The sequence below is a fragment of the Gymnogyps californianus genome, chromosome 20 (genome assembly GCF_018139145.2).
Source record: "Gymnogyps californianus isolate 813 chromosome 20, ASM1813914v2, whole genome shotgun sequence".
Lineage (NCBI taxonomy): Eukaryota > Metazoa > Chordata > Aves > Accipitriformes > Cathartidae > Gymnogyps > Gymnogyps californianus.
Window position 1 is genome coordinate 8744001 of NC_059490.1, and position 19565 is coordinate 8763565.

The 19565-nt window shown below is 43.9% G+C and overlaps 1 protein-coding gene across 1 annotated transcript in view; it reads left to right on the plus strand.

The window, feature by feature from the left end:
* Positions 1-19565, plus strand: part of VPS53 (VPS53 subunit of GARP complex) — a 69030-nt gene that overhangs the window by 31152 nt on the left and 18313 nt on the right. Inside the window, exons 12-17 of the mRNA XM_050908833.1 lie at positions 1487-1588; positions 4949-5043; positions 10090-10332; positions 11667-11814; positions 12764-12846; positions 16499-16577. Of these exons, the coding sequence (XP_050764790.1) occupies positions 1487-1588; positions 4949-5043; positions 10090-10332; positions 11667-11814; positions 12764-12846; positions 16499-16577 (750 nt within the window). The remainder of the gene's footprint in view (positions 1-1486; positions 1589-4948; positions 5044-10089; positions 10333-11666; positions 11815-12763; positions 12847-16498; positions 16578-19565) is intronic.

Here is a 19565-nt window from a genome sequence, read left to right on the forward strand (position 1 = left end):
TCACCTGCAGCCTCCTCTTGCTCTGGCAGGTTAGGGTGTTTAGTGTAACTGTGCTCAGTGGCTTGTAGTTGGGAAAGTGATTCTTGATCTTGCAGAGTGTGGTAAAGAGGATGGCACAGGGCTCACAAGAAGGAAAGTACACTGACTGTGTACTTTTTTGGTTCTCCTGAGCCCTGTGCTGTTTGCAACTGAAGCCACATTGCTATGAAGAACCACAAAGTAATTACGGCATGGTGACTGCATTATAATATTTGTTCTCTGCATGTCGATGACACATTATAACTAAAAGTCCCCTCTTCTCTTCATTTCTAGTTACCACACGTTCACCGCACGGTACCATCTTTCAATCCCACATTGTCTGTTGGGTTAGTCTTACTTGCAGGGGTGTTGGTAGCTTCTACTTTTCAGTGTCTCATTTGGTAGATTGTAAAGGCAGAGCCAAGAGAAACAGCTCAGTGAATATCTCTGGGGTCATCTCTGTGCTTTTTCTGCCTGAAACCTCAGCCAAGAGCTCTGCCAGCCAAGTGCCCTGGTAGCACAGAGTCCACGTGTGACTCAGAAGCCACTGGTTTGAGGTTGGCTTCTCTGTCCAGCTGGTGTCTTGAAGTCTACTTGGATGTGATAATTCAGCCTACAAGGCAAGCCTGCTGGACTCACTTGTAATTTGCTGTGGATCAGTAGGTGCTGCTCATTAAAAAGGGAAGTCCTGTAAGGTTTTCCTCCTGGCTGAATTTAGATCTCTCAAGAATATGGCTTTATTTTTCTGACAAATTTCATACAAAATTTGCAGCTTTAATTAAATTGGCTTCACTGGGTTGTTATCCCTTTGGAGAAGGTAGGCGCAGAAGCTGTTATAATGGAGAAAAACAGAAGGGGAGGGTGCGGCTTGAAATAAAAGAAAATCCTCTCTGTCCCCCTTCCTGAGCTGCCTAGGGGCTGTGACACTCTGGATGTCATCATCTGACCTGTTTTATAGACAGAAAGAAGGCTATACTTATAAATGGCTATCTGGTGAGTGCACAGTGGGGACAAGCAGCCTGGTGGGAGCAGAGATGCAGGATTTACTGCGGCAGCAGAGTTTTGGGGCCTGCTGTCATGGGTGCTGCCGGTGGAGACCACATGCTTTGGAGTATGTGGTTTGAGAGAGTGGAAATTTGGCGCTAGTCAAAATGCCCCTTCCAGGGACGATTCAGGCAGAGCGGGTGAGCGTGGGTGCCAGAAGAGCAGGCTGTAAGAGGGAGCTGAAGATGAAGTGTGCTGGTGGAGCGATGGAGAGGGAACCAGACTCTAGCCCTGTAGTAGGAGGGAGTGTGCTCTAACCTTGGTGGAGAGGCACTGCCGGGCACTCTGTAGTCACCTCTGGGCTTGGAGAAGACAAACTGCTGTACAGCACTTTGAAGGGCTTAGTAAAGCAAAACATGGATGCAGCTGTGTGCCAGGGGACAAACCAGACTGTTCTCTAAGGAGCTTCCTCTTTTTTTAACAGAAAAAGCCAGAAGTGCCACTTCCCTCCACCAACCCGTTTCTGGAGGATGAAACTGGGACAGAGACAGATGAGATTGTGATCGAGAAAAGTGATACGGACAAAGTAAGTCTTTGAAGTTCCCCAGTTGTCAGTGAGGCAGTCTCTGTGTCAAAATCCCTGGTGGTTCCTAAGCTTTTCCCATCACATTGATTTGAACGATTTGTTTTCACAGCAATTAATTTAGTGCAGTTTTGATCCTCTGTGCAACATACAGGCCCCCAGTACGGCCGTGGTTTGCTCTGGCTCACTTCACTGAAACCAAAGCAGTCTTTATTTCAGTTAATAGTGCGGAGACAATCCTGCCACGTGAGAGTGAGTTGGATTCTGTTCTAGCCCATGCAGCAACAGCTCAAAAGTAACTACAGGATTTCTGTCAAAGAAAGATGGACTAGCATAGTTGGGTTTTCAGATCCCAGAAGAAGCTCCCACTGCAAGCAGTTGCAATTCACATTTTGCCTTGTCAGCCAAGCAAACTAAATCTGGAGGCACCAGGCAAATCATTGACCTTTCAAGTGTCAGTTTTAGATTTTCACTCCAGATATATTACTTCTGGGATTTTTATCTCTATAGTGCTTTTCATCCATTACCTCTGCAAAGCAGGCAACACCTAACCACTTGTAAAAGCACTGGGTTTCCAAAGCCCTCTGCAAACATTGAAGGAGTGAATAGTAAACGCAATTGTTTTAATTGGCACCAATATCAAAGCCTGTAAGCCCCATATTTTTTACTCACCAGATGGACGTTTTCTAAGTGTTCAATTACAAGTTTCTTGGGGAAGGTACTACCCTCTCTTTGTTCGGTGAGTTTACAGCCCTGTAAACGGGCCGTTTACAGGTGGTATCCTGATGGATGACCAGGGCCCTAGGACCTACTGAGATCGGTGCCCCTGGGGAGTTTGTGGGATGGTAGCTCTTCACCAGCACAGTTTGGTGCACTGCATGCCCTCCAGATTTTCACATGAGCAGGGCAGCCCTCTGCCTTCCACCCACAGCAGAAGTCCTGAAATAGAATGATTAAGCAAAGTTTTGCTCTTTCCACTAAAATACAACTTGGCCAGTTGGTATTGGCCAGACTTTATCAGTGATCTAGAAGACAGAGATTGGGAACTTGGGGAGAGACCTGTGTGGTGTATTTTTTGTGAAGAGCTTGCTTTCCACTATCTGTAATGGCTGGGGGAAGATTAGCTCTGACGTGCAGTGCTGGGCTGAGAGGACATCCTTGGAGAAGTCGGTAGTGCTGGAAGGCAGGTGAAGAGATAAATTGCAAAGCCTTTTTAGGCTGTTTAGGGCTGGTTTTAGTGAACAGTAGAATGCAATGCACTGCCCTGGCCAGAAACAGTTTAGGTGCTTCTGAGAAAGGAACTGCGCTGCTCCTTGTACGTGGGGAGGCTGGTACGAAGCCATCCATTGAGCTATCCCTTGAAATGCTATTTGTGGCGAGGTTGCCCTCTCTTTTTGCGTACGCCCTGTGTTAATGCTCACAATGCGGTGCTGGGCTCTGCTGCAAGGGTGGCTGCCCCCCACGCGCCTGTCTGCCAAATGGGAGCCCCGTAAGCCCCAGTATTTCAGTTTCAAAGTGTCAGCGTCTGATGGTTAGTGCTGGTGAGTTCATGTTGGAGGTCTCACCTTCTGTCGCTAGCTGAAGAAGAGAAGGGACAGGAAGGGTTGAAGATGAAGAGTTTTGAGTGGTAAAGCTCTTCGAAGACACTAGTCCTGAGAATTCAAGACACTTGGGAGTGTAAGAGGGAGCACAAGAGTGGGGGGGGAGGGAATCCATGTTAAAAAAGAACCTCTTTTAGTGATCCTAGCAGTTCGTTTTAATCTGTTTACTTTGGATAGTAATGAAAGGAAACTGAGCCAGCTGCAGACCTCCTTACTGTGACAACAGTAACCTTTTATTATTTCCATCAAACTCAAGGAGGAAATAGCTTAAACATCTGCAGCTTTTGGACAGGATTGCACATTCAGAAATACAGCTTCACTGCTACTGTTAAAATATTTAGTATTCTCTCCACCAGACATGCTGGGAGCAGCATGATGCAAAGACACACGCACACACGGAAAACCAGTTCTGCGTTAGGAGTTGGCTCTTCCAGCCTGGTAAATCGTAAACATCATGAATCTGCAACCTTGTATTGGCGCTGCCATCCTGGAGACTTGGCGACTGGAAGGTTTCTGTAATTACCACCTATTGTTTTCCTCCCGGCTCCGATGAGCGTGTGCATCCGGCAGAAACGGGCAGGCACTGGCAAAGGGGCTGGGGCGGAGAATGCTGGGTAGTGGCTCTCTCCCAAAGCCGTAAAAACTTACATTCTCCAGTCATGCTCTTAGAAGGTTAACGAAGCCAGTCTCATAGAGGTGGTCTGGTCTCCATAAAATCATTTTCTTGCTTTAGGTTTGCAGCCATATGTTAGTATTCGCTGTGTCTTTGAGTCTTAATTATTTCTGAGAACACTTGAGAAATGCTTGTCTTGTCATTCTTTGTTATTTCTGCAAATGACTTTGTGCCACCTCCTCTGTCATTTAGGAGAGTATGTCCTTTAGGCTCTCTTGTTTTGCTTTTCTTATGCTAAAAAAAAATTTCAACTGGAAAAATTCGTATCTTCATTGGCTGGGAGCTGATCCTGGCTTTTTGCAGAGAGAGGCGAGAATTCCATTCCAGAGTCACTGCAGCCCTCTTTGCAGGCAGTGAAAAATTGTCAGCTTGCTGGCAAGCAACAAGAAATATTGTCTATCAGTAAAAAAAAATTAAAAATCTAGCTGTAGGGCAAAGATGAACTTAAAGGCCCTGCCCAGCCTGGTACTTAAACATGCACAAATTTAAGCATATGAGTAGTCCTAGTGGCTTCAGTGAGATGTGCTTGGCCACTGCGTGGAGTGCAGTACTGAACTAAAATGAGAGTAAACCAGATGACTCCCAAATGGCATATGTGCTTAATGCTCTAAATGTGATTTTAAAATAGAAGTCTTTGCATCCCCAGAAACATGTTTCCCAGTGAAAGCAGTCCTGTAATGTTGCCTGTAAAATTCCAGCTCCTCTAGTAATTATGTGCTGTTTATCTAAATAAAATTCATCCAGATGAAGTCTGTAACTTTGAGTTGTTATCCTTAATGTTCTAAAATGTAGGGATTTTTCAATGTTCCTTCCAAATAACTGCTGCATTTCATTTCAGAGGTGACTAGTTGAGTCTTGTTACTGTTCGAAGGGTTCAGTGAGGTTTTATTTACAAACTGCATTAAGATGGTTCTGCTGAAATCTGTTAGCATGGAGCAGCCTTATCTTTAAGGATAAGAATATTTTACAAGTGAAAAGATAATTCCTTGGGATACTAACAGCTTAGATCCTTCTGTGCTATTGCATTACTGTTTCTTCTAGGTCTTACAGGGCAAGTTTGAAACCAACACTCTAAATGTTTTCTTACAGCCAAAGAAGCCAAAGGTCCCTGACAATCCTTTTCATGGCATTGTTTCCAAGTGCTTTGAGCCTCACCTTTATGTGTATATCGAGTCCCAGGACAGGTGAGTAACCAGCATGCTCTTTTGGGTTTGTTTGCTTTTGAATGTGTATTACAGTTGGATTGTACTAGATTCGGTACTCAAGCTGCAGAAAATTAATTTCTTGAAAGTCTGCTTTCTGATTTCATCGGGAGCAGTATTCGTGGTTCGAGAAGGTTAGAATAAGTGGGACCTTTGCTTGGGGAAAAATGAGCATTCAGAAGGCTGTGGATGTTGGTTTCGTTTGTAATTGCAAAGGTCTGCAGGAATGATGCCCGCTGCCTTTCTGCGGAAGAGGCTTAGTGTTTCTGAAATTGCTTCTGTTGCCTCTGCAATTCCCACTGCAGACATATGCCTTTCTTCCGTCTCATGTCTTCCACAAATAGTAGGTTTGCTTTTTCTGTAAAATACACATGTGGCTTCATTGCAGAGGAGTTTCAAGATTTGCTTTATAGAAATAAGTTATTTGAGATCCTTAGATGAAAGCTGCTGTAGATGAGCTGGCTGTAAGATAACATTATCATCGCTCACAGATTGGGACTTTGTCAGGGGCTTTAATCCCTGGAACCCTTCTTCGTCTTCCTCTTTGACTTGCAGCAAAATAACTTGAATGAAAGGAGCTTTCAGCTTAGAGCTCTGAGAAGTTTTTAGAGCTCTCACCACACTTTCTTGTGCACCTCAGTTCACACCAGGGTTTAAATAAGATCTCTGTAACAACTGCAGTGCCAACTGGGAGAGGAGATAGTTGAAAAAGGTTCAGTACAGTCTTTTAGCGCAGGTTAGCGGCTAGAAAGGAGAAAGAGGTGCCTGCCTCGTGTAACTCATCTGTCTATACCCCTCTATCTTCCAAGGACTTATACATGAGAGAGTGCATAACTCGAGGCTCGTGGTGTCCTGATTTTGTCCAAGCTCCAGGATAGCCATCTTGAAAAAGCTTTCCCATGTCCCATCAACCTTTTATGCTTTAAAAAAACCCAAACCAAAACCCAGCCTTGCACAATGGTGTGTCACGCTGGGTTTAGGTTCCGCTCTGCAGTATAACAAAGGGAAACAGATATTTTCCGCCTCCTGCTCTCAGCCAACTGAGCACTAACTTGTTTGAATATTTCTTCCCTTCTCACTGGGGGCCATTTTAATCCCCATTTTGGTAATTCTACCCCACTGCGCTCCTAGCCCTTTCAGTTGCCTTTTTTTTTTCCTTTTACTTTACAATCCTGAGATGTTTTATATTAGCTTTATAGCCACAGGCTGCAAGGAGTTCAAAGAAAAACTGCCACGGTATTCCCCATGCTGCCCCTGTCTGCCAAAAATTGCTTTCCTTTATGATTTTTTCTCTTCTTCCCCCTTTGATTGAACTTTTGAGGAATCTGCTGCTGATGTCTGAAAATGAGGAGATGCTTAGATAATTAATTTTATGTTTGGGCTCTGAATAGCAAGAGTAGTGTGACCGTTTTGTTCATCATTTCCTTAAGTCTGTGGCAGAAAGCAGCCTGGACCTTTTCTCCTGAAAAATTGTTTCCATACCGATTTAAAGAAACACAGTGCCAAAATCTGCAGCAATTTAAGAGGAGACACCTGAAAGAAAGACTTTAAAGATGCTGCTCTCCATCCTTAGCTGCAGTGTAAATATCAGATTTCTTAACAGCGAAGCAGATTTCATTTCTGCCCCTTTGGGATATGTGTCTTTAGTTCTTCTTTGTGGTCTGTTGGAGCAACGGGAGCATACTCGTGTGAGCTAAGCTGTTCTGCTGGAGTGAAGGAAGAGCTCTGTCAGGTCTGCAGTGTTGAAAGTATGCAGAGCCGTGCTTAAGTGTGCTAAAATACATGTGTGCATTCAGATTGTTTGGAAAACTGGCACTTTCTCTTTGTGGTGTGTGTTTGTGGCCTCGTGAGCAGAGGGGCTTCCAAAATACCCAGTCCATGGAAACTATCCTACAAGTGGTCCAGGGGTCTCAATGCCATCGCCCTTCCCCAGTGCCCAACAGATACCAACTGTTCACATCACTGAACAGACTGACTTACTAAGCACCGTGGTGTTCTCTCTTGCTGCTGAGGAGTTGCTTAGTTCCTTTCATGATTGCCAGAGATGCAGAAAAAACACTGAATGGGTAGAGTGAAAGAAAAAGGAAGAGGACTATAGGAATGAAAGGATTTAAGAACCAGAATAAAATTCCCTTTATAGGATTTCATTTCATATTTTCTCTTGGTTAGATCTGGAGAGTTCTTGCTCCCGATAAATTATGCTACTGTTAGGAAATACCACATCTGCGTTACCAGAGAATTTGCTCTGAGCTTTTTTGCAGAGCCTATATAGAGAAAATATTCATTTTCTGTAGCTCTCCTGCCTTCTGCATGTTTCATCTCCCAGTAGCTTTTTCTGCCAAATTCTTTGTGCTCCCATTGTACCGCACAAAGTTAGCCTTCGTATTGTATTTGGGCCAGCTGAGACTAATGTGAAAGTTTGATTGACATCAACTGAAGCGTGCATTAATAATATATTAGTTAGTGCACAATATCCTGATGTTTTGCTTGTATCAATCCCATGCTGAAATAAGAGCAGTCCTCACGGCCTGCCTTTGACGGGCAGTTTGTCGAGGTTAGGATCAGAACAAGCATGAAGCTCTAGCGCTGCTCTCCCAGCTCTTTTGGACAGCTGCATTTGCTCCTGCATCCCAGTTGACAAGACCTTGGGGGACTGGGGAAATGTAGATACATTTCTCTTTGCCTTGGAGAAGAGGAGAACATGTGGAGTAAGCATAAAGAAACAAAAGCCATTGACATTCCTCACTGCGTCTTGAGACTGAATGGAAGAAAAAAAAAAAAAGTGGCTGGTGAATGGTAAGAAAGCTCCACTTTGTTGCCCAGAAGGAGCAAAGCGCAGATGCAGAGGTGGAAATGCTGCTGTTTAATTTAGGGGGACTTTTGACAAGGAGCAAGCCACGTCTGCTTTACTTGAGAACCTGAAGGAATGCTGCAGCTTGCAGCACGTGTGAGCCCTCCTGCAGCAGCCATCTGTTTGGCTTTCCTACAGCTACGGGGGGGAGGTATATTTTGCTTCACTGTGGTCGAATACAATCAATGCTTCGGTTCAGCGTTCAATTGCTCGTGCCAGTGTAGAGATTTATCGCATCAGTTGAGCAGCCTGATGTTTTTACAGTTCTTGTAACAAAGCCGAGGAACTGTGTGCATCTGTGGAATCAGAGCTATGTAAAGTACTCAAAGCAGCAAGCAATAAGCATGAAAAAAGGGGCTACTTGTCTTTGCAATAGCCTATTAGCCTAGCTTAGGCCAAAGAGCCTTGCTTCATGATTTAAAGCCCTGATATTGCAAGCACATTTCTGTAGGTTAGTTTGGCCCGGTGGGTCATCCATGGCAGGAGCTCATCCGTTTTGGTGCAGCCATCTGTAAGTTTATCAGGGAAGAGACAGATCACCTTTTCTACTTGTGCGGTGTTGTGGGTTCTTTGGTAAACTGGAATCAGAGTGGTTTTTCTCTTTCACAAGATGAAAAGAAAGGACAGAAACTGGGGAAAAGTTTTGATCATTGGCGGGTTTTTTCCCCTTGCATTGGCAGAGGTAAGTGAGAATGTGCTGAAGAGTCTCAGCCGCTGTGCCGTCGGTGCTGGCAGTAACACCGTACCCGTCCCGGGAGACCCTAATGCAGTCTCTTTGCATGAACTCTCATGTTGTGCTGGGTGCCCTGTGAGCTGGCCTAAGATTAGGAGAACACTTCAAGTTGAAACTCTTTGACAGGCTTTTAAAGAAGATTTTTCATTTCTGTGGACGGCAGTGCAATTCTGTCAAATAAGTCTGTTCCTGAAAAATAATGATAATATATTAACTATAAAGTAATGCCTTTTTTTTTTTTTTAAATGATAGTTCAGTTTCTTGTGGGAGTTACAGTTCACGTTCTTTCTTCTCCCATTCTCCTTCTAAGGATTTGGCTTTCTACTTAGGTACCCTGGATCATGGCACAGCACGACCGTTACACCCTCAGCAGTGAGAGGGGTGAAGGCTGTGCCATGGGAAGGGGAGAGCTGGGGGAAGTGGAGCCAAGACTGTAGTGGAAACGGGAATATAAAATACAGGAACTTCACAACTCCTTTGGTCAGCAGAGTGCCACTGTGGCATCTGAAATGTCTCTATATTCCTCAAAAGCCAAACTTCCTCGTGGAAGGTTGTGTGTATTTGTGTGTCTGGGGGAGGAGGTTTATTGCTGTAATTTAGTTCATCTGGCAAAGGTTACTCCACTTAGCTGAGCTCCGGTGTTAGGAGAGCTGGTCTTGGTTCCTGACACGGATGTGCTGTCTCTGGAGGAGTAGGACCAGAGGAACTCCCCAAGATCAGAAGACTTCTTCGGTTCTGTATTGATGGTTTTGGCCCTCTGCCATGCTAAAAAGCCTTTTTGTCGTGATGAAACAGTGGAGTGAAGTTTATTGTTGCCTAAAAACCAAAATATTTGAGTAAGGACCAGGTTATAATGAATCACTGGAGACAATAGGAGGGCTTTTTGTGCTTTTAAAAAGAGTTTAAGTAGGAAGTGCACTTTGCGCCCACGCTAAATAAAACTTCTTTAAAGGACGTGTGAAGTCGTGCAAAACCAGGTGGTATCCAAATGGGACCAAGAAATGGCAAATGGCACACCATTTTGAGCACATCCCTTTAAAAGCCGTATTCCCCGGAGGCCGCTGATATGGGAAGCCCGACTGTTACTTTTGCCAGTGCCAGGAATGAAACTTGAGCACAAGCTTTATGCGCTTGCATCAAATGTGCTGAACCCAGTCCTGGCAGACTTGCGAGCTTTTATATGTGACTGGAGAACAGATTGAAGCTGCCACTAAAACTCTGGAGTACAAAAGGTCGTTACTCATCAGTCCAGTCCTCATTATTGTATGAGGTTTGTGCTGAAAGGGCGGAGTTAAGACAGGGCTGGAATACCCAACTGCTAAAATCTGAATGTGTTTGCTGGTGTCATAAGACAGGGGATCTGGTTTTAAGCATTATTCTCTCTCTTCCCTCCGTTTCTTCCCTCAATATACTGAAATATCTTTCTATTGTTCCCCTGCATCAGAAATCTCGGCGAACTGATTGACAGGTTTGTGGCTGACTTCAAGGCTCAAGGTCCCCCCAAGCCCAACGTGGACGAAGGAGGAGCCGTCCTGCCCAGCTGTGCCGACCTCTTTGTGTACTACAAGAAGTGCATGGTGCAGTGCTCCCAGCTCAGCACAGGCGAGCCGATGATAGCCCTGACCACCATATTCCAGAAGTACCTTCGGGAATACGCCTGGAAAATTCTGTCTGGAAACCTGCCCAAGTGAGTTTCGCTTCTCAAATGCTGCAGCACCGTCTAGTGAGACATTCCAGTGAGGAGCAGATGCTTTGTAAAGATAATTAATAAATACATACTTGTGAACACTTATGTTTCACTGTCAGAGACCACGTAGCAGCAATGTGACTACATTTACTTCACTATTTTCTCAAAAGTTCAGTTCGTTGTACTGAGAAACAGCAAGAGACCAAATGGACAGTCACGGGATTGTTTTTCTTTTAAGGGCCCCTGGAGGATAGTTTCATATTTGGCTTTGATTAGCAGTCACATTTACAGTTTCTTGAAGTTCCTTTTGAAATGCCAGCCCAAGTCTCTTCAGAGAGGTCTGGCTTTCAGCACTGCACTTACCCTGCTACTTGGGTAACCAATTCATACTGTGATTCTTAGCTGCCTTAGCTCAACGTTATGCATATAATAATTTATAATGAAGGTGGTTTATTTGTGTGATGCTGAAGTGCTTACCTGTAACTCCCTCCGCTCTGTAACAGTTTATATATGTATGAATAAAATATGTAGATGTAAATCTAGTGAAAATAAAGGAAATCATTATGAGTTTACACCAATATGGATAATAAAATCTTTTACAGATGGAAGGGGAGAGGGTTACATCGAGACAAGTGGAAAGATAATTCTAACGTGCATTCTCCATCAGACCTCAGTTGCATTCTTTATACACATTTTTTTGTGTGCTCCATTTTTGCTGTCCAAGATAAATATCACTGTCCTATTTTTTTTTAATGGATTTGGATTATAAAGAGTTGAGAGGTAGGGAATTTCCTGACTCTGAACTGTTCTGAGTCTTTCTTTGTTGATACACAGCCGTTAATCACTGGAAGACGGTGGAAAGAAGCCACATCTTCTATAATTTACTGTGTTGATATCATCAGTTTTCAAAACAGGTTACCAAAGTTTCAAATACATGCTGACATCTGTTTAGTACTGAGAAGATAAATAAGACAAGCTGCCTGATAGTTACTGAGATTTTTCTGTAATCTTTAATTAGATTTTGAGTAACTGGCAGTGAAGGTGAAGCTAGCTGGGGAAAGCTGTATTCCACTTGCATCCTAATCTACCATGTTGTGAATGAGTTGTCCTTTGCCTGAAGACTTGATACGAAATTCTGTTTGTCTTTCTAAAAGATATTCCTTCACCAAAGTAGCAGTTGTGGGTTTGATGTAGAGTGACACTGACCTGTGTTGCACGGGGCATTGGACTTTGTGGTCATAAGGGCTTTTTATGGCATTGAAATCTAGTAGTAATTTTGCAATGTGTGTGTCTGTACACCTGAAAGCCTTACAGGTTTTGTCTTTTTTCCCCAGGACAACTAGCAGCAGCGGTGGGCTCACCATCACTAGTTTGCTGAAAGAAAAGGAAGGCTCTGAAGTGGCAAAGTTTACTTTAGAAGAACTCTGCCTCATTTGCAGCATCCTGAGTACTGCAGAGTACTGCTTGGCGACCACCCAGCAGGTGAGCTTTTCTCTACAGCACCTCTGAGATGGCAGCCGGCAGCAGCCCCTCTTCTGGCAGGAGACGCTGTGCTGCTCCCTCTTCAGGGGTGGGCTGCTGTGGAGACTGGAAGAGTCAGAAGTTCTAAAATATCCGTAGTAGTGTCTGCTCCACATAGCATCCCGTTGATTATTGAGCTCTACATTATTAAATCTATATTTCAAAGAAAGAAAAGTATTGATTTTGCTGTTTCTACCTGAGAAAAGTAATTTGCTTGTAATCCTGCTTTGCAGCATCGGGTTTGGATTCAATCCTTTTATATTTGTTACATAATTTGTTTTGGATTGGGGACCAAATTTAAAAAAAAAAAAAGACACTTCTCGTGGTTCATGATCTCCCTTTTATAAAAACAAGAAAAACAGTAATTCAAAATAGGTTTGGGAAAATGCTTGCATGAAATATTGGGGCAAGGTGGAGTGAAGAGAGGAGGTATTTATGCTGATATGCTTTGCAGCCGCAGTGCTTGTTACATTCAGGTGCTTTCAAAATGCCATAGGTTAGTAGATGAGCTGTGATGTTTGGCCGTATCAAGGCCTCTCCACCACTGGAACTGGCAATCCTCCTCCTCTGCAGTTTGGGCACAGACAGGGTGTTGAAGAACATCTTTATTAGCAGGACAGGTACCACGGTGTTAAGCTAGTGCATTACCAGGTCATACTAGAATTACGTATATGACCTTGGAGGTTTGCTTCTTTGAGGACGCAGTGCCACCATAGGCCATCCTGGCAGATCAATGTGTGTAGGGTGTCCAAGAAGGAGAGATTTCCAGTGTTCACTGGCTGAGTTTTGGATATAGTCTGGGCACAGATTAGGTTTTAAGAAGCTGACTTTTCCAGGACGTAAGTTTTCAAGAATGGTCATTTCAAGTAAGAAATGTGATCTTTCTGTTCCTTGTTTTGTTTCCTAACAGTTGGAAGAGAAACTTAAAGAAAAAGTGGATGCAAGTCTAATGGAGAGAATCAACCTGACGGGAGAGATGGACACTTTCAGCATGTATGTTCAGCAGATGCATCCTCCCACAATATGTCAAACATCCTCGTTTGTCAGCCAGATGGTGCTGGAGTAATACAAGCCCAAGATCCCAGTGTCGTAGGACCCAGCCAGCAGTAGGACCCACCCAGATACACAGCCTAGGCATAGGCATTTCCCTGGTGAAGGAATGGTCATCCTTTGGCTAGTCCAAGAGCAGCAGTAGTACAGACTTTAGATATAGTTGTTCCTCATCGCCCTAGCCAAAGGAACAAGAGCACTGGAAAGGGGAAAGGAAATAGTGAGTTTCCATTTGAAATATCATTTGCATCTTGGCAGCTCTGTGAGGTGGCTGTTACATTTGAAGAAAGGAAGCTATTTCAGTACATTCCTTCCTGCTTTAACTTCCCACTGTTAATCAGGAGCCTTGTCAGTATGATCAAACCCCATTTCAGATGACATAAAAGACTGATCCAATCTTATATTAGGGGATTATAATTGAGAGAAGATTATCACTCATGAAAATAACTTTTCACGTAATGATGCTAAAAATATTCCCCTCTAACATGCTCTCCTCTCCACCACTGACAAACAGATTGAGTATTTTTTGAGAAGGAAATCGAGGCAAAAAAAAATTGTTGTGCCTTGCATCAGACAAAAGAAAACCTTGGCAAAGCTGGGAAGATAATCCCTGTCACCAGCTCTCCTTCTCCCTAAAACTAAGATTCAGCCCAGATAGCAATGAGATTTTTTTCAGAAGACTTCCTTCCTGTGATTCCCCCTCTCTTGCTCCAGTGGGCAGGATCCCACTGAATCTCCGTCTAGGTTTTTGACATGGTCTCGAGCTCCATTCCAGGCTGCAGAGACTCCCTTCCCTTTAGATATTTCTCAGACCTTTTTAAGAGTGAATCCCTGACCGAAAGCTAGGGTTGCTGCGTACACTAAGCCAAAGCGAGCAAGGTAGCTGCGGAGTAGAAATAAAATATGCCGTATGATGGGATTTTCTTAACATGGACAAGTCAAGGGTGAGTTTTGCGTTTTCTTGTGACCTGTCCAGCAGGAGCCAGCTACCTTGAGTCGCTGCTCAGTTTCCATGGTGGCTCCCTCACGAGGTGGTTGGTCATAGGTGGCCAATATGATGTGGTTTGGAAATTGTTTAAATGTATAGTTCACGTTTGCTGTTTTGGACAGCTTTAAAGTTAAACTGACAGGCCTGATGTATCTTGTAACAAAGGCTTTTTAATTGACTTTCAGTCTGTTCCAGTATAGCACTTTGTCTAGTCTTCTGTCAGTGTAAGTCATAGCTATAAACCTCTCTGGCGTTTGCTCATTCAACATCAAACAAGTTATTTCTTCTGGGATTTGATGTCTTGTTAGGCACGGTCAGAAAGAAAGTGATAAAACATTGCGGCTTACACACACTGGAAAGAGTTTTTTTCCTTGGCAGAAAGGAGAGTGCAGAACCACCCTAAATGTGTATAAAGCGATTGACTCGGGGCCGGGGGGGGGTTACCCCTGCTTGGGGTGGCTAAGCATTTTCTTTAGGAAATGTGGGAAAAACAATGAGCTCTTCTTGAAGCTCAGCAGAAGGAAAATTGTTGACATGTAAATCTAGAAGTCCATGATTCCCGCCACCCTGCCCTGTTGATCTGTTGTGAGATTATGGGCAGTGTTCAGAGACCCCTTGAAGGCCTGAAGCGTTGAGCTTACTATAGTAAGAACTTACTATGCTAGAATTATACTGCTCATTTATGGCCTCAGCTTCCCGATCTATCGGCTTCTGTGCATCTGCCAGGGGTTGTATCAGGATTCATTAACTGCTGCTGAAGTACTGTTATGTGCTGCCTGGGGCAAAGATTTGAAGGGGCTTTTTGCAGAACCAGGATCCAAGCCTTCTTGGCATGTCATGATGCTTTGTGTTTGCAACACACTTCTTGCTGCACCATTACCCCTCTACAGCAGGTATTTATTTAGAAGTGTAGACAAATAGGTTTCTCTGCCTGTTTGCAATCTTGTGGTTTTTAGGTGAGAGCCTGTACTTGGTGACCCAGCTTCAGACTGACTCCTGACGTGTGGAGACCAGGGATCAAGTCGCTTTCCTTCCACTGAGAGGGTTGTATTTCGTTTTGGTGCTGAACCACAACCCCTTCCTACAAGTCACTGCAAGCAGCTGCCCTGCAGGAGTCAGCTGTGCCCAAGAGATGGTTATTTCAGTCTGGCTCCCTTGGCATTGCTTGAGCTGGTGGAATCCCCCAAGGGAGTAAATCCTGCAGTGCCCAGCAGAAGCAGAGGCACCAGCAGAAATGGTCACAGGCTTTTTTTATCCCCATGCAAGTTTCAGATCATGTAACTTGAAGCCAGTAGTCGCTTCATCTCCCATACGAATTTTTCCAACTAATTTTGGATGAGTTTGCCTTTAAAAACAAATGAATTGCTCTGAAAGAACAGTCTTCTACTTGGCATCCTCTTCCAGTCTTTATGTGCTAGAGCTCTAGGAAAGGGAACAGACAACCTCTGTGGATTGTGGTGAAGAACAGCACCCAGATCCCAGCAGCAGAATTAAGAGTGGGTGATACCGTATCTCGATGAGGAGGTGGACACTTAAAAATATTTTAAACAGTGAACTCGAGAGTAGTACCCAGAACTTCACAAAGATGATGAGGGGGAGGAAAGATGGTTTGAGGAAGCATTGGTCAGATTTCTTACAGATCTGTGATTTCCATCTGTGCTACCATCATGAGAAAGAGCAAAAGTAAAATCCAGTTCTTACATATATAATCCTGAAGTTGTAAACAGGCATCTGTGGCAGATTTAAAGTTTACACTGGTTTTAAAAACTGTACTTACTTAGTGAAATACAGTCACTTATTACTTCTAGCAGAAGTTGTCTGTAATGCAAGTACTGGGTTACATGCCCGTGAGGGTGATGCAGGTTGCTGCAGTGTTTCTTGGCTGTTGTTTTAGGATCAGTTGCACCTTTATGCACATTGTAATATGGTGGCATCCAGTATGTCTCTAAGCAATATCATGCTGTTTAAAAAAAAAAAGGGGGGGGGAAGGGAGGGAAATGTGTTTGACTAATGTGTCCTTTAGTCTGGTATATGTCTGTGAGAAACTCAAACAATGGATGGCGGCAATCCTAGACATAGTGTAAATAAGACATCTGCCTTGATCTTCTCAAATGGGAGACACATTCAGAACCCATACAGATGTACTTTTTTAAATCTCTTTGCAAGTTTCTGTGAGTAGTAGAATGTTGACTATGAATAAGTGGAGAGATGATAAAATATTAGTTTTATGCAGACTGGATTAAATTTGAAGCCGAATCCCAGTCTGGGCTCGGTACTCAGGGGTTTCTCTTCTTCCTGATGCGAAGGTGGGGGTTACCCCATCTGACACTTTTGATCTCCAGCCCCTTCTATGTGTTAAAACAGAGAAAGGTCAACTGTAAAAATGTCCTCTCTGCACTAAAGCCCATTGTGTAGCTCCCTGATGAACAGCATGCAGAACTTCCCAGCTTCTTTTCAGTACAAGTTTTAGCCGTATGTATTCACAGCATAATGCTACTGTCAGCTAGTAGATGATTTTCCTCCTTTCACAGTCAAATAAGCCAGTTCTGGCACAGTGTTTCTGAGTACTGTTATAAAACTCGTGTTTGATTTTTTTTTTTTTTGCAGTGTGATCTCCAACAGCATACAGCTGTTAGTGCAGGACCTGGATGCAGCCTGTGACCCTGCCCTGACTGCTATGAGCAAGGTAGGGGATGCATTTGTTTCGGAAAGAGGTAGCCTTAAGATCCATGTGGAGTTCCTGTTTGCTTTGATTGCTTGATTTCACTATTGACATATCCTTCTACGCTGCCTTGAGACTTAGCCGTATATTGATTTCTTCTTGCTGCTTAGAGCAGCAATTGCTGTAGTTATAAATGTATCCTTCACTCCAAAAACTCCTGTCGTTCAGATTAGAGCTTTCATTCTTTCACAGCACATTAAAACACATGGATAATAAAATACTTTCTGTAAGTATCTAAGGCTTTCTCTTTCCCCTCCTAATGCCAGTAAGAGCCTTTAAAATTGGGAAAACTTTTGTCAGCATGAAATTTCAAATACACCTTCTCGTTTGCTATCCTCTTTGTGCTCTTTGACAAGGAGTTTTACTAGCCTGCTTGTTTGTGGCCGTTAAATGGAGGTACTCAAAGGGTAATATGGCATTGAGATTGAGGCCTATTGCTTCTGTGATCCTCTCAAGGACATATGGAGCCATTCCTAGGGAGGCCCATGTGATTAGTGCTGAAGGATTTTGTTGCAGTTACACTGCTGGCTTTTATACGTTTGAAACGCAGAGCTGTGTTTTCTTGCCAAAGTATTGTGAAAACCCAGACTGCTTTAGACAGAGGTGAAGACAACAAAAGTGGATTGAACTATTTTTTTAATTAGAAATATTAAACATAGAGCTCCATTTTTGTAGGATCAACACACTGTCTTGCTGCCATGAATTTTAATAGCTTTCTGCTTTATGATGTATTCCAGCTGTAACTAGCCCCGCCACCCCCAGCTAATATTTGAAGTGGAATGCAGCTGGTAATAGAGCTTGTACATGTTCCAAATGAAAAGAGGATTCCCCCCCAGTAAAATAACACCATTAGGAAGGGCTCGGCACTTCAGGTGTTGTGTGTGTGCCATGTCAGTTCCCTAGATCTCCTGAACCTACGTAGTGTAGTAGTATTTGAATCACTTAACTCTGACTGTTTATACCCAAGTAAACCACAACCTTGAGAAAGCAGCAGCTGGTAGGCCATTTATTTTTGTCTTTGGAACACTGGTAAAATGCAGCACATGTGATGGGACTGATGATATATAAACAAGTTAAGTGTTATGAAATTAGCTAAATAAATACTTGTCACTTGTGCACACATTCCACTATTTGCATCAGACAGAGTCGCTTTTATGTGATTTTTATTAGACCTGGGTTTGGTGCAAGAGTTTTTTTTCCTTCACCCTCCTCCTCCCTTTCCTTCAGGGCTGGGTTATTACTCTGACAGTTGAATAAGAAATGCATATAATTATTTAAACGCAGAGTTAGTATTTGGAACTGTGAAATTTCAGTCTGTATTAAAGGAGTAAAGACTGTGTGGCTGATCCATTCCAATTTTCCTGTACTGAGAAGGCATGTCTGTCTCAAGACCCCTACTCCATTAGGGCTCTTCCTTTGTTTAGCTTCTTTTCGTTTACTTTCCTCTGGTGTCCTCCAAGACTGAACATCCCCTGTCCTTTGTTGCAGTCTGGCTTTTTTTATTCCTTGCAAAAATGTTCGGTAACTATAGAGGTAAATTAAGAAATACTTAAACCTCTAAATTCACTTTGGCTGCAGGCCACTTTTAGAGATTTAACACAGAAAACAGCATCGTGAATATTGCTTTCAGCTGGGAATGGCGCTCAGTTTCCTGATTCTTTACCTTGTGTGTTCTGGAAGAAATGGTAAATGATGAGAAGGCCCCATATTACAAAATCTGTAGGTGATAATCTTTACTCAAACTTTACAACAGGTGTAGAATGATTAAACACGGCTGTAGGACAGGGAGCTGGGATGTGGGGTGGGAGAGGAATTTGCCATAAACCCCTGTTGTCATATTCTGGATAACAAAGTACTGTGAATGTGTTGTACTGATCCGTAGCAGGCGCTTAAATTGCCTGGTGTGCTTTATTTTTAATTGTTGGGATGAGGGAACTGCTAATCTGCATGGGATAATTTTGCCCCAGTTTATGGATTGCACTGGATAAGGCTTGATTTACTTGCTGAATTAAGCATCGATTTATATGTAAAACTGTGCTTGTAAGTGGGGCTGGGGGACATTTTAGTGACTCATGTCGATCGCTTGCTGGTTTTTTATATTTTGCTAAAACCTTTTGGCACAGCTGCAATTTCCTACTTCCTTACAACTGAGTGGACAACAGCAAGCACTTAAACACAGAGCTTTAATAATCTCTCCAATACATACAAGGAGCAGAGCAGTTAGAGCTGCCAGCTGCTAATTAAAAGTCAGCAAGAGTCCATTTTAGCCCTCAGACAAGGTGCAGCATGCAACAGCGCAAAGCAAAATTCGTGTCAGAAAACAACGGAGGCAGTTTCAAAGGCAGTAGTATCTGCTGCCTGCAGCACCCACTGGCTTTTCTCTCCCCTCCCACCTCTTCCTGCATGAGCGACACAAGGTCAAGGGAGAAGGTGCTGGCACAGCGGTTACGGATGCTCCCCGTGCCCAGTCCGGACGCTGTAACGATAAGCCGGCAGTGGGATGCTACTGAGCACAGGGAGACTTGGAGACTGATTCATCCTCCATTAAATCACGAAGCAACACCTTTTGCTAGAGACCCATGTCAGTGCTGGACGTGGAGGAGGGACCTGGTGGTTCCTGGTTTGGCCCTGCCACCTCACTCCCAGCTCTCTGGGGACACGGGGACATGTGGGGACCCACAGCCGGGCAGACCCAGGAGCGCTCTTGAGCCCCTGCTATGCCCAGAAGGTAGTGCAGCTCTTGTTATGTGCCAAACCACCCGTTTTGCTCAGGGTTTCTCTCTTCTCTCTTTTTTAAGAAAGCGCCCTAAAATCATGACAGTCCTGTGCTTTTGTTGTGAAAACCAGCTCTGAAGGTAACACCAGGTCTTCAAACCCAGGTCCTGCCCTTGCGTGCGGCCACGTCGCCCCGTGTCCTTGCGCCGTGCGGGTCCCTTGCGGCTGCTGCCGGGG